Source organism: Balaenoptera musculus, chromosome 17 (assembly GCF_009873245.2).
Source record: "Balaenoptera musculus isolate JJ_BM4_2016_0621 chromosome 17, mBalMus1.pri.v3, whole genome shotgun sequence".
In the NCBI taxonomy this organism is placed as follows: domain Eukaryota; kingdom Metazoa; phylum Chordata; class Mammalia; order Artiodactyla; family Balaenopteridae; genus Balaenoptera; species Balaenoptera musculus.
The window spans coordinates 8,924,776-8,939,819 of NC_045801.1; the positions used below are offsets into that span (position 1 = coordinate 8,924,776).

The 15,044-nt window shown below is 43.3% G+C and overlaps 1 protein-coding gene across 3 annotated transcripts in view; it reads left to right on the forward strand.

Annotated features, from left to right (window-relative positions):
* The window catches only part of LRRC6 (leucine rich repeat containing 6), an 80,659-nt gene that overhangs the window by 8,309 nt on the left and 57,306 nt on the right, over nt 1–15,044 (forward strand). The window contains exons 1-2 of one of the 3 annotated variants that reach the window (XM_036830881.1): nt 2,752–2,885; nt 14,732–14,899. In XM_036830881.1, the coding sequence (XP_036686776.1) occupies nt 2,876–2,885; nt 14,732–14,899 (178 nt within the window). In that variant the 5' untranslated portion in view covers nt 2,752–2,875. Of the gene's footprint in view, nt 1–2,751; nt 2,886–14,731; nt 14,900–15,044 lie in introns of those variants that run through there. The other 2 variants (XM_036830880.1, XM_036830883.1) reach the window with 2 other exon arrangements.

Below are 15,044 nucleotides of genomic sequence, written 5' to 3' on the forward strand. Positions count from 1 at the left end.
AATATTTTATTCTATATTTTAGACTCTGAGAGCAATTGTGACCTGTCACTGGTAAGACTGTGTTCTTCACGAAAATGACTAACTGGGTCTGAACACTTTCCCATGGATGTCGTAGGGATGTAATAGAAGGGTTACCCAAACAGATGTATATTCATTTGCTCTGGCAGTAAAGGGCTTAAGTTTAATTAATGGGTTTTAATACACACACCAGTAGTTTATACTGTTTCCCTTTGCAGATGAGAATTATTGGTCTAGTTAAGCAGGAAGAGAATCCATAGGTATGAAATTTTAGACCGAGGAAGGACACTGGAGAACACCAAGTGGGGCTGGTGGGTTGATCTGGGCACATGGAAGTTGGGTTTCAGTAGCCTTGGAGGATTCAGGGGGAGACTTTAGCTCAGTGTTTTTCAAACCCTACTTCTAGGAATTTCCCATGAGCTGGGCCTCTAAAAGCAAACAAAATCAAACACTGTTCTTTTCCTAGGTCTACACAGACAAATAACCGATTGAACTGTCTCAGTTCATATCAGATTAGTGCTCAGGGACACTGACATCTGCTTCAAACCAGAGAAGAGCCTCTTTTATGTGTCTTATGTTTTAGGATTTGAACAGAGGACTGAGACTGCTCACACAATGCTTAGAAACAACTGAGTCCAGATTCCTACCTAAATGAGGCATCTCCTTCTACAAAATCCTGCACAGATCAATCAAACACATTTTAATTAAGTAAATGCAACTAACAAACTGTATTTAATTGAACACAATTAAACCATCCCATAAACATGCAGTGGAAGGGACTTGTCCACCCTTTGAATCCTGGTGTGCTTCCAGCCACTTCAACCAATAGACTACGAGGGAAAAGACTTGTCCACTTCCCATAGCAGTCAAGTCCACCGTTTCAGTTCTCTCCTGCTGTATTAAACTACTCCCAAACTTATCTCATGATTTTGTGGGTCAGGAATTCCGGCAGGGATCAGCTGGGTGATTCTCCTGTACTATGTGGCATTGACACACTGACATTCACAGATGGATGGGCTGGTTTACGGGGTCCGAGACAGCATCACTCAATATCTGCCATGTGGACTGGGAGAGCTGAAAGGCTGGGGCTTGGCTGGAGGGGACACCTACACTTGGCTTCTCCAGCATGGTGGCTTTAAGGTAGACAGACTTCTTATAAGGCAGCTCAGGACTCCAAAAGTCAGTGTTTAGCAAAGCGGATTTTTATGAACTAACTCTGCAAATCACAGAGCATCTCTTTCTTTGTACCCTATTGGTCCAAGTGGTCAGAAGCATGCCCAGATTCAAGGTAAGGGGCATTGACACTGCCTTTCAATGGAAGGAATGTAAAATTATTTGTATCCAGGCAGGTTTAAAATCTTTCCATCCACCACTGGAAGTTCTGGATGAAAGAAGGAGGGAAGGAAGAACTTGAAACTGTAGAAGTGCTGGTAAGCTTGGGAGCTTGGTTTACTTGTTATAGAGTTGCAATGAGGAAATTCTTCTGAAGGAAAATTAATTCAAAGTACAATGGAATTGTAACCACAGTATTAGTTACACATCATAAAAATACTGAATTATATAATAATAGTAAAAATAATAAGAACCCAATAGCTTTCTAGGTCAATGTCCCTGGAATCTATCCAGCACAAAAGAAGGAGGCCTATTTTGCTGTTCCTGGAATTTTTAAAAACCCTCTTTAAAATTTATTTCTACTTATATATAGAATATGTTGCAGCAGTTTTCTCAGGAAGCCCCACTCATCTTGTTACATTTCCAAGAGCCAAAGAAATAAGTCTATTTTGAATAATGATTTGCATAAGCAGACACACACCATGGCTCTTTAAACTACCACATTCAGTTTGAATGAAATGAACTTGACTTTACCCGGAGCTGTCACATTGTGATTTATTTCCCAGTTTCCCTTCCCGTCAGTGGGCTGTAATGATCATAGCACACTGTACACCTGTCCTCTGTGGCCCATGGGTCCTCTGATTCTAAGAAACGGTGTCTGTGATGTTGAGTTGAGGAAGGACACAGCATAACCAGCCCAGCCTGGCCCATGACAAATTACGAAGTAAATATTCCTGGTTTCCCTGTTTTAGCACCCACATCTCTTCTCTATTCCACCAGAGTGTCAAACAATCTGTCAAGACCCTACTCCCAGAAGGAGCTCTTATCCTAGATTTTAGTGAAAAGATCCCAAGGTGAAGAAGTGCCCAATGTCCAAAAGAATGGGGCACCTTTCCTGGGTAGCCTGCTCCATCCCCTAAATACTGAGTCTGCTGTTTTAAGAAAGTGTCTTTCATTCACTCAAATTATCTCATTAAAGCTTCACAATGATCCTTGGAGGTTATTATTAGCACTCATCTAACAGGTGGAAACTAAGGTTAAGGAAGTTTAAGGTCACACCTCTGGGAAATGGAGTGTGGGCCGATTCCAGATTTCCTGGCTCCGGAAGGCGTTAAATAAAATACAAAGAGAAAAAAAAAAAGTAAAGGGCGGGCTAAGAGGCACGCCTAGGAAGCAGCTCCCCTCAGGAAACAGAGCGTCCCTGGGTTCTTTGTTTAGTCTGGCCAGTTGATATGGGGAAAGGGAAGCAGTCTGCGAAGGTGGAAGGTGGGGACGTGGAGGAGCACTAGGTCTGGGTTGCGGGTCGCCCCTGTCTCCTTGCGGGGAGCCCCTCCTCTGCCCATTCTCGCCTCCTTGCTCCTCCTGAGTCGGGAAACGCGGCCCCGCGTGGCCCCGCGCGGCCGCCGTAGAGTTCCCGTTGCCATGGCTCCCAGGTGCGGACGCGCCGAGGCGAGACTAGGAGGCGTCCAGGGAGTCCTTGGGGGTCCTGGTCGAGGTTCCCGGGCCCGCGAACCCGAGAGGCGCCATGGGACGGAGTAAGCGCCCTCTCCCACCTTCCGCCCTCATTTGTCCCCGTTCTGGGCATCGTCCCGGGCCTCTTGGGACCCTCGGGGCCCCTTCCCGCCAGCGGACCCCAGCCCGGCCCAGCCCTTCGCCCTCTGCAGACCCGGCAGTGCCATGTCCCCCGCTGACTGGCGGGGCAGCTTGGCCCCGGCGAGACTCAGGTTCCCGTTCTGTAAAATGGGGTGGGCGTCGCGGGGGGCGGGTGGGGGGAGAAAAGCATTGGATTTGACGGAAAGGCTGGCTAGTGGAAGGTCTAGGGTTTTGGCGTCAGACACGCCGGGTTCGAGCCCGCGCATCTCCTTGCCTGCAGCGTGGGCTAGTCGCTGTCTCTGAACCACAGCCCTCGGACTCTTTGGGAAGGCAGTGTAGCCTAGCGGTTGAGGGAACCGACTCCGGCACCTATCAGCTGTGAGACTTCCTCACCTCCAAAACGTAGGCAGTAATAGTACCGTTTACAGACAGCCGGTGTTGTAAATGTGATTATAAATGTACCAAGAGACTGAGTTGGCAGGATTAACAGTTATTTATGTTAGAGTGAACCAATTATATACCAGGTTGAACCTTTCCAATATCGACACCGTCTTTGACCTTTACACGTGGCAATTTTATACAGTTCCACCGAATTTATCACTTACTGTAAAAGTGTCATAGTGAATACTTTTAAATCACGAGACCGTGTTGGATGACGGGGTTTCTGCCCTGGAAGAGCTGACAGCCTGGTGGTGGAAGGGGTCTGGTGATTTTATGTTAACACTTCGTTCGGAAACCAGTTATTTCCTTTCACGCTTTTCCTCCCCTTATCCCCCTACTGTGGTCCCAGATTTTTCTTTTTCTTTTTGCTCATCAACATTTTTTACTTTTCTGTGGATTATCCTTTGCCCTCTGTCTCTGAATCCTGTCCACCTTCATTTGTTAAATCATTAACTTATCAGAATTGTATTGGAGTTCCTACCCTGTGTCAGGCGTTGAGGATACAGTGGTGAACAAACAGGTGGGCCGGCCCTCCTGTAGCTTCTCCCTTTGAGGAAGAAGGCAAACACTTACTTAAAAATATCAGTCACTATAGAGTCAAAACTAAGGGACAAGATTCTTTTTACTGCTCTTTCCACAGTTCTGAACTGTCTACATCAGGAGAAAAAACTTGGGCTTCTGAGAGAAGATGGTAATAATGGCAGCAAGTACGTCGTGTACTTGCTGCCTTCTAGGCGATGTTCTAAGTGGTTTCTCTGTGTTAACTCCTGGAGTCCTCACAAAAATCTTATGAAATAGACACTACTGTCACCTCCATTTTGCAGATGAGGAATCTGAAGCACAGAGAGGTTAGGCAACTTGCCAGTTGTCACACAGTAAGTGATGTATCTGGGATGTGAACCTGAAAGGGCTGGCTTTCTTTAATACTACACTGTCTCTTGAATGTAAGGGAAGGTCTGGTGAGGAGAAGAGAGGTCATGGTGCAAGTTCTCATGTTGAAAGTCAAAGAGACTACTTTTAGTGTTAGAATCTGCGCAGGGAGAGCAGTGTCAAGCCCAGGGGCAGTGGCTAGGGGAAAATGAAAGAATTAGTTCTTCTCTGCACATTTAATCTGGTGTAGATTATGATTTACAGAAGAATGAGCTTCTTTTTTAAAACAAAAATTTAATATAGAATTCATTTTGTATTACTGTGACTATCAAATTAGGGTGATTAGTCTCATGGAGATGTGATCTGTGTATGCATTTGCTGGGGGAAGTCAAGTACCCACAGGGCCATAGGATGTTATCCCCGAAAGGGCGCTCAGTGGTCTCTAATCCATGCCATGTGTAAAACCATACAGATGGAATCCGTTATGCAGAAAGTTTAAGCATCTGGTCCCAAACCTTGCACTTGTTATGTGATAGGTTAGAATTAAATTTGGGGCTCCAGCTCAGTGACCTTTCATAATGTCTTCATTTTCTTAAAGGCACATAGTGGAAAAAATCGGTTTTATATTAACTCTTCTCAGGTCACCTTGACTAGGAAACTCCCATTAGAATCATCCTTCTTATTCATTGCCATTATATCGTAGACTTCATCAACTGCTTATAACAAATCCTTTAAATCTTTTGTTTCATAGTTCTAAGTCTTAATTCATGTGTTGTTCACCATTAATTTCAAGCTCTTTGAAATTGAGGTGAGATACGTTGCTGGATACCACGTGGATTGTTCATCACACACCTATGAACAATCGCTAAATGCTTTTCACAAACATTTTAGCTATATAAGGAAAAGCTTTTTGATGAAAGATGGGCTTCCAAGAAAAACATCCTTTAAAGAAAGTGCATATATTTACATACCAAGCACATAGACAAAGTTTAAGAAATAAGCAAAACACTTAATTATGGATAAATAGAGTGTTTTTAATTTGTTTTATTTCTTTATGGAGGGCCTAATTTAATTTTCAAACTGAACTGGTTACTAAAGACTGTACTAATTTGTTTAACTTTGTTTTTAACTTAATGACTTTATTTGACAATAGCTGTAAGGCTGGAACAGCTATTTCCTTTCTGTAATTATTCATCGATGTAACTGAAAGAGGAATGCTTAGACAAATATTCTGTACCTTAAGAAAATTAAAATACTTTGACTGTTATATTCATTTAAGTTTATATGAGTGGTCATAGTGAAATTGCTCAGACAGTGCACTTGAAAATTTAACAATTTAAACATGTGCATAATTCTTCTTAACCAGTCCTTCTTTGAGAGCGTACCACCCCCCTGCTGAATGCTTTACATGCATAGGGCACTTAATCCTCCTAATAACTGTCTGAAATAAGTACCATAGAAACTCCCTTGAGACAGGTCATTGGAAAAACTTGGTTAAAGTGCTAAGTCGTAAAAATGATACATTTTAGGGCTTCTTTCTACAGCTATAATAGAGTAACTGGTATTGGACTTAACGTTCCACTGTAGACAACTATGATATTGGGCAGGAGCAACAAGTAGGACATAACCATGCTCCTTGAGAGAAGGGAAATGCAAAAGTCATACCCCACTGTCACCCCAGCTTTCTTTGTAGAGGCACTTTCCTACTTGCAGTAAAGAAGATAGAATTCAAGCAAAGTAGTGGTCTTGCAGAGCTAAGGCAGAAATTAGCCTTCTGAGCTGCTGAAGTTGCTGTAATTTATGGGGTAGGATACAGAGAAGGAGGTACAGTATGGAATGGAGGAGGGAAGAAGACTTCACGGGGACGTTTACTATAGGGTTTAGGCAAGGGCTGGCTGAGCATGTGTAGCAAAGACTTGGAGAGACCTGAAAGAGATCACCTACTGTGGGGCAGAGTGTTGAATGGAGATGCCAGAGGTCAGGCAGTCCTGGAAGATATAGGAGTCCTGGCCCATCCGGAGTTAAAAGACCTTGCTGAGCCCTTTAAGTATTCATTTGAGACCCCCAAGAAAACCATACCTTAGCAGTAAGTACTGGGCCCTGGAGTAATGGCCATGCTCTAGGGCTAAGTTCAAAACTAAAATAGATCCACTCTAACAAAAAATACAGTCAAGCCTAACAGGGAAAAAAGGTTCTGTCAGTGCTTTAACTGCCTGCGAGAATAAAGTTCCACTCCTTTTAAAGGACAGTGATATAATCTAGACTTTCTACAGTGCTTCAATAGAAGAATACAACGACCAGCCTACAATTAAAAATTGCTAGACACAAGGAGCAGAAACATGTGGCCATGATCAAGAACAGAAGCAGTTAATAAAAACAGATCCCAAGATGATAGAGGTGCTGAAATTAGCACACAAAGACTTTAAAGCAGTGTGTTAGTTTCCTACAGCTGCCATAACAAATTACTACAAATTTAGCAGCTACAGTTCTGCAGGTCACAAGTCTGATATAGAGTCCCTGTATCAGACTCTTATAGATGTTCTTGTAGATTTTCACCCTACCTGAAATCAGGGTGTCAGTGAGACTATGTTCCTTTCTGGAGGCTCTAGGGGAGGAGCATTTTCTTGCTTATTTGTTGTTGGCAGAATTTGGTTCCTTACAGTAATAGGACTGAGATCCTCATTTCATTGTTGGTTCTCAGCTTAAGGCCATTTCTAGATTCTAGAGGCCACCCGTGTTCCTTGGCTTGTGGCTCCCTTTCTTCATCTTTAGAGCCAGCAGTGGTGGGTTGAATCCTTCTCATTCTATGCATCTCTTTTTCTTCTTCTTCCATCTCAATCTCTGACGTGGCCAGGAAAGTCTCTCTGATTTTAAGGCTGTGTGTGATTAGAGTGGGTCTACCTGTAGAATCTAGGGTACTCTCCCCATCTTAAGGTCCTTACCCTTAATCACATTTGCAAAGTCCCTTTGCCCTTTTGCCAGGCAAGGTAACATATTCCCAGGTTCTGAAATTAGGGCATAGGCAATAAATAACCTGAGGTTCCACCTTAAGATACTAGAAAAAGATTACAAATTAAACCAAAAATAAATAGAAACCTGGAATAGTACAAGAGCTAAAATCAATGTAGTAGAAAACATAAGGTAAGACAATAGGAAACAAAATAGACAAACAGTAGTAAACAAAATTAATGAAAATTTTATTCTTATCCTATGACCCAGCTATTTTACTCCTAGATATTACCAAAGAAAAATGAAAACCTTTGTCCACTCAAACTTATGTATGATTTGTTTTCTTATGATTGTTTTAAGAGTTCTATATATATTCTACATATAAGTCCTTTATAGAATGTATGATTTGCAAATATTTTCTCTCCATCTATGGCTTATATTTTCATTCTCTTAACAGTGTTTTTCAAAGAGCAGAAGTTTAAAATTTTGAAGTCCGGCTTACCAACTTGTTCTTTTATAGATTTTGCTTTTCGTGCCATCCAAGAAATCTTTACCTAACCCAAGTTCACATAGATTTTCCTCTTATGTTTTTGTTTCCCTAATTTTAAGTTTTACATTATTCTATCATCCATTTAACTCAGTTTTTTAATAAGACACCATTGTACATGATATTGGTATGTAGAAATATAATTGACTTTTCCATTATAGATCTTATATCCTGCAAACTTGCTAAACTCTGCTATGAGTTCTACCAGCTTTTGATGTAGATTTTGTTGGATATTCTCCATAGACAATCATGCTGTCTGCAAAGAGAGATAATTCTACTTCTTCCTTTCCTATCTGGATGCCTTTTATTTCTCTTTCTTGCCTTATTGCTAGAATCTGGCTAGAACCTTTAGTACAATGTTGAAATGGTGAGAACAGCTATCCTTGCCTTTTCCCTGATCTCGGGAAAAGCATTCAGTCTTTGTGCATTAAGTAAGATGATAGCTGTAGGTCTCTTGTAGATGCCCTTTATCAAGTTGGGTCAGTTCCCTTCTCTTCCTAGCTTGCTGCAAGCGTTTTTGTTTGTTTGTTTGCTTATAATCAGGTATTTGTGTCTTCTTCATTTTACTGATCAGTCTGGCAAGAAATTCACCAATTTTATTTTCTTAAAGTATTTTTATTGATTTTTCTCTGTTGTTTTTCTGTTTTCCATTTCATTGATTTCTGCTATAGCCTTTATTATTTACTTTCTTATGCTTACTTTGGGTTTAATTTGTTTTGTTTTGTTTCGTTTTTTTAGTTTCTCAAAGAAGAAGCTGATATTTGGGACCTTTCTTCTTTCTTGCTATAGGCATTTAGTGCTATAAATTTCTTCCAAGTTATGTTTTAGCTGCACCCCACAGATTTTGATACGCTGGTTTTTTTCATGTTATATTCTGTTCAAAATACTTTCTCCTTTTGAGTTCCCAATGACAAATTTTTTTAAAAAAAGCATTACTTTCTTATATTTTGTCTTGATTTTTAGTTATCTTAGGCTGGAGGGTAAATCCTGTGCCTGTGACTCCATCGTGTCTGGAACCTGAAGGCTCTGCTACTCTAATGATTTACTCCTTGTCCTGGTTCTCTGCCCTCTGCTTTCAGGGAGAAAACCTCTTTATGTGCTATCAGTGTAGTACTGTGGTTTTCACAGCTAGCTTTTAATGTTCAGTTGTCACTCTCAGCCTCACCTTGTCAATTGTGTTTAATGGCAGCCGCCCAATACAGCTGTCCTTAAAGTTACAGTTTCCCCCCTATTTCCCTAATGCCTCCATTAATATCCCATTTGCTATAGATTGAATGTTTGTTTCCCACCAAAATTCATATGGTGAGATCTTAACACTCGAGGTGATGGTATTAGGAGGCGGGGCCTTTGGGAGATGATTAGGTCATGAGCACAGAACCCTGATATTGGGATTATTGCCCTTATGAAAGAGGCCCCAGAGATCTAGCTCATGCCCTCCACCATGTGAGGTTACTATCAACGGGGAACAAATATTCAACGTTCCATGTTAGCTAGCGTCTGCTTTTGTGTGCCACTTCCGGTATCCACCCTTCCAGGTTGGGTTCCCCAGGAGGCAGACTTTTAGATGGAGGCTGGTGTGCTGGAGGTTTATTAGGGAGTGTCATTGGAGTGGGTAGGGAAGAAAGCAAGATCGGGCAGAGAGGGGAGTAGGGCTGGGATGCATCTTAACAAAGGCCTTAGCCAACCAACCTGGAAATCGGAAGGAGCTCTGAACTTGGAACGGACCTCTGGTTTTCCCAAGTTGGGGTGAGAGGGTTGGGCCCTTTTAGCCCCACACCAATCGATCACTGGATATGGACTTTCCTGGGAAGGGGCATGACCTTGGTTGAGATGTTTCTTCAGCTGAGGTGACTTCACGGTGGGCAGGTGAGGGCTGCCTTCTGGCAGAACTCCCAGCAGCAGGAAGTAATCCTTCAGGCCTGAAGGGGGGAACTGGGCACTGTAGCATCTACCATAGCCTGTGGCGTCCTCTCCTCATTTGTTTATCTGGCAAATATCTACTCACATGTCACGATCCAGCCCGGACTCCTTCTCCATGATGCTTCGCTTGACCTTCTTCTTGTCACTCAGTAGCCTGGATCGCTCCCTCCTTTGCACTCACCGTACTTTCTGTCTTCTTCCGTCCTTGCCCCGTACACCCTGTCCGTGTTTGTAACAGCACACTCTGCGTGAGTGCCTCTGACAGTGTCGTGGGATCAGGGTGTAGAGTATGGCAACCAACGCTCATGAGGACCGTGAGGCAGTAAGGAAAGGCAGGGCAAATGAGTAATCCTGTTTCTAAAAATGCCCATGGAAGACAATAAAAGAAAAAAAGTTCAGATGCTGCAAGATGAAATCTTCACCTATTTGTAACCCCTTCATTTATGTTAAATCTCTGTTTCATGTATGTATCCACTAGGTCTTTCAAGATGTTTACAGATTCTGCAGAATCTGCCCAAAACATATGTTACTAATTTTATTCTAATCCAGCAAGAAAGAGAGGGTTGTTTACAAAACACGATATAAAACCTGAAGGAGGATGAACACTAAATTGTTGGCTTTGGGAGTTTCTAGGACCTCGTTCAATACACTGAAATCGCTTTCATAGTAAACACAACATGACAACCTCTAGTATTCCAGAAAACTTCTCCTCTTGCCCTTTGCCCCCCCTACCCTGCAAAGTCATTTTATTGAAACTCCCTCAGGTTATTGAGAACCCAGTCGTATTAAGGAATTGAAAAGAAGCCTAGGGTAGCTCATCAGTTTTGCTTAAAACTTTGGAATCCACGGCAGAATTCTTTTAGGGCGATAAGTATGAATCTGTGGTTATAATTGTTAGTATCCTTCATCAGCCACTCATTCAGACATTGGTTATGACCTTCTGTAGGTGAGACACTTCTCAGAGTCCATCTGAATCCTGTATTTTGCTGTTTGAATTTTTTCAAAATAAGGAAGTGAAAGTATATTTCATATAGTAAGTACCTTGGCATGTTCTTCTATACCATGTGATAGGCACTGTAATACCATCTGTCTTGAAATAGTCTTATGATGACATATTAATGCTTCCAAAGCCTTTTTAAGTCCCTAGAGTGATTTCTTGTAAATGCAGTGCTGTATTATTTAGAGTAGGACTTTCTAAAGGCGAACAGTGCTCCTTGGAGTTAAAGAATGTTTGGTCTCAATTGCACAGTGCATAAAACCACAAAATGTTTTCGCATTTCAAAGTCTGAAACACTATAACCTCCATACACCATGTAGATATTCTGACACATTTCTTCTTGGGGACCCTGGCTTTTGCACTGATGTTTGCCATCACAGGTGAGGCAGTATTGTGTAACAGCAGTTTCCTGAGTTACACAATATGTAACTATGAAATCAGTGTGCCACACAGCAGTTTGCTTAACATAGAAGAGTTCAGAAAGGGGCTGCTGGGAAATTCCAGACCTTCACAGTTCTACCTTCCTCTGTGATTCTCCTCTTGATTTTCTTTTAATCTATCCTCATTGTGTGTAACTGTTGCTGTTGGGCAGACTTCCCTGTTGTGCTGAGTGAAACTGAGCCCCTCCTCTCCCACGTGTGTGCGTGTGTGTGTAAATTTGTTACTTATGCCAACTCCCCCACCTTTCCCCACCCCTTTCCACTAATAGTGATTTTTATCATCTTAATTCTCATGATTAGGAGATACGGATCAACATAATTCCTTCCTAATATCTACATGCCTCTGAAAGGGAGGATTTGACAATTGCACGCAACTGATCAAATTCATGCACATAATAGCATAATGAAAATAATTTCTGGGCTTCCCTGGTGGCGCAGTGGTTGAGAGTCTGCCTGCCAATGCAGGGGACACGGGTTCGAGCCCTGGTCTGGGAAGATCCCACATGCCGCAGAGCAACTGGGCCCCTGAGCCATAGTTGCTGAGCCTGCGCGTCTGGAGCCTGTGCTCCGCAGCAGGAGAGGCCGCGATAGTGAAAGGCCCGCGCACTGCGATGAAGAGTGGCCCCCGCTTGCCGCAACTAGAGAAAGCCCTCGCACAGAAACGAAGACCCAACACAACCATAAATAAGTAAATTTAAAAAAATTAAAAATAAAAAAAATAATAATTTCTTAAATTTTAAGAAAGGTGTAGCCAGAGAACATAGGAAGGACGTTTGGCACCATTGGGAACTTAGTCAACAGTTGGAGGGACTAGCAAGTCTTCAGGGTTAGGTAAATCAGAAAAGTTTTCAAGTCTGTAGACCTGGAGGAACCTGTGATACCTTTTGTGTCCCCGAGAGCCAGGAGGCCCCACATGGCCTGTGCAGATGCTTCACAAGATGCCATCAGAACTCCCCTGCCCGCATTCGACTTCACTGTATCTGTGAGGCTGACAGCTCTATGGGGTTCAAGTTAGGCTGTGTCTTCAAGCTGGGTACCCAACTAAGCCTTCAGCTGGGGCAGCTGGGGATTGGGGGCAAGAATATGAGTGGAGGCCCATGTATCAAGTTATACATCAAACTGCAGAATAAAATGCATCTTCCTTCCTTGACAAGTACACCTTCATAACAACCCAGAAGGCTACATTCAATATAAGTTTCTCAGACTCCTTGGGTTCTGTGCCAGCACATGGTGGCTTGTGGAAAGCCAGCTCCTTCGTCCGTACCTCCCTCCTCTTCCCATCCCTGGCTCTATCCTGGTCCCTCATGCCCACGTATGAGGGTAGACACTGCAGCCTACACATCCAAGCCCCCCACATCCCCAGAAAACAGCCGCTCCTTGGACAGCCCTGGGTGTAGGAATGTGTGCCTGACGGTGCAGCCTGCCTTCAGGAATGGACCTGGAGAAGCATCCGGCGTAGGACTTGCAGGCAGGCCTGGGGCCCCTTCGGCAGAGACTCCCATTGTTCTCCACCTGCGCCACGGTCTGGAGGAGAGGGCGTGGGCTCTGGAAGGGCACGTCCTCCTGGCCCATCGACCCCACCTCTAATGGCAGCGAGGCCTCCGAAGTCCAATCCCTGCTCCATGGATTTGTGTCATTTAAGTCACGTACACACTGTTAGTCATTGAGGGTCTGTCTTCATCACAGCGGTGCATCACTTCCACATTTCATTAAGTCAGCTGAAATAACATTGGTTGTGCCATTCCAACCCCTTAAGCCGTGTTGCATCCTTGCTAAGAGAATTCTTGTAGATAAACTTCAGAGGCAGGTAATGGTATTGACTCTACACAGCAGCTTTGATGTATCCTCAACTTGGCTGTACCCATTTATTCATTGTCAGTTGATTTAAGCTGTTAGAACCAACTTTGGTGGTGGGAGTTCTGGAGAGTAGTTTTAATTCGCTTCTCTTGCAAGTTTGGTTTTCAGAAAGTTTATTGTTTTTCGTTTCCTTGAATAGAGCAGTCTGTTCAAGCCAGCTTGCCTAATAGCAGCAACATCCAGAGACGGCAGAGTGCAGCAGGCAGTAGGGATCCCAGCGAGCCAGGGCTGGTGGGACTGCCCTATTAGCCTTCTAACACCTCTTTGGCCTGCCCCCTCCCCAGGACCTAGTTTACAGCCATCTTTGCTGTTAGTGGAGCCAAAAAAGCTTAGAGCGGCAGGAACATTCCCCATGTGTGGTATTTTAATCTCTTAACCTCTGCGTTTCCCTTGCCTTTCTTCCAAAGAGCTGTCACCGCAAGCAGCCCCATCTCCTACCACCGGAAGTAGCAGAGGGTTCAGCTAACTGCACACAAATGATGGAGTTCGTACATGTTTTCACATTGTTCAGAAAGGGCAAACTTCACTTTTAAGGATGTGGCACAGAAGTGGGGCAGCTGAAGGTGCTGTGAAGAACTTTGTCTCCGCTAGAGAAGCTTGCGCATTTAGGAAGCTTGAGAAATTTTGAGAGGCTCTTATTTGCTCGCTTTGGGGGCAGTGGAGCATAGTGGTTCAGAGCACGCGGTCAGGTGCCGGATTCCTACACTTAAAACCTTGCTCTAGCGCTTACTAGCGAGACCTTGGGCAAGTTATTTCAACTATCTGTGCCTCAATTCCTCATCTGAAAAAGATAAATAATCATTGTACATCCTCACATGTTAATAAATGCATAGCATTTAGACAGTGCTTGGCACCTTGTAAATGGCAATAAATGAATCTTTATGATCTTGTAGGATGGACATGTGATATTTCCACATTCCACCTAAAATGTGAGGGTTCACACGGATTAATAATTTTTAATAGCACTGGAAAATACAAGTTTTCTCCATTGTCATTACCTCCTTGATTTTAGTACATATTACAAAGAGGGTGCGTGTCCTGTTCTTGGCCCTCACTGTGGACCCAGGTGTTGTCTCCAGTACCTTGGTGCTACCGTCATCCTATGGTCCTGGCCTGTGGCATCAGGCCAGCCCCGTGCTACTCATCACTCTTGTCAGGGGGGTGGGGACTCTCGCAACCCCTCCTCCTGCGAGCAGCTTCTTTCATTCCTCCTGGAAACGGACCAAGTGCTTTATAAGATTCCAGTGCAAAATCTGGGGTGTTCCTCTCCTGTCTCTTCCACTCTGGTTAAATAAATACCAGTTGAATGAATGAATGAGTGAGTGAACCTTTCCTTATTGAATGGTTGTGGCTGTTGAATGGAGATGCTTTCATATTTCTGCCCTCTGTCAGCCCAACCGTACCTCTCTGGAGCAGACCAGGTACGGTTGCTCTGTCTTGGATTACTTAGTGGATCTCATCCAGTTCGACATGATACCACCTCAAGATTCCACGTTCTCAGGGTCATTACCTGTCAACTTGGTCTCCATCCATACAGCGAAATGTGTGTAGATCCCAGTGTAAGAAAGACAAAATGTATCACCACATCTTTCTTCTGAGTCACCCTGGAGTCACAAAAACTCCCAGCAGGAGGAAGCACTTCTCTGATCTCTGTCCTTTTGAAAATGACTTGGGCCTGGAGAATTCACATCTAACTGCAAGGAAAAACCAATGCATTAATAACTTAATGGAGATGGAGATATAACATGTAACAAATTTTTCTTTCAGTCACGGAAGATCTTATTAGACGGAATGCCGAGCACAATGACTGCATAATTTTTTCCCTGGAGGAACTCTCCTTGCATCAGCAAGAAATAGAAAGACTAGAACATATTGACAAGTGGTGCCGGGATTTAAAAATCCTCTATCTTCAAAATAATCTCATTGGAAAAATTGGTGAGTCTTCAGGACTTTGTTCTTATGGTTTCTTTAACATTTTGAATGGGAGAATGTTGGCAAATGCAGTGTTATTCTTAGAGGAAGAAAAAGAATTACATGGAGGAATAGACACAGCCATCTCTCAGTAGCTGTGTATGGAACA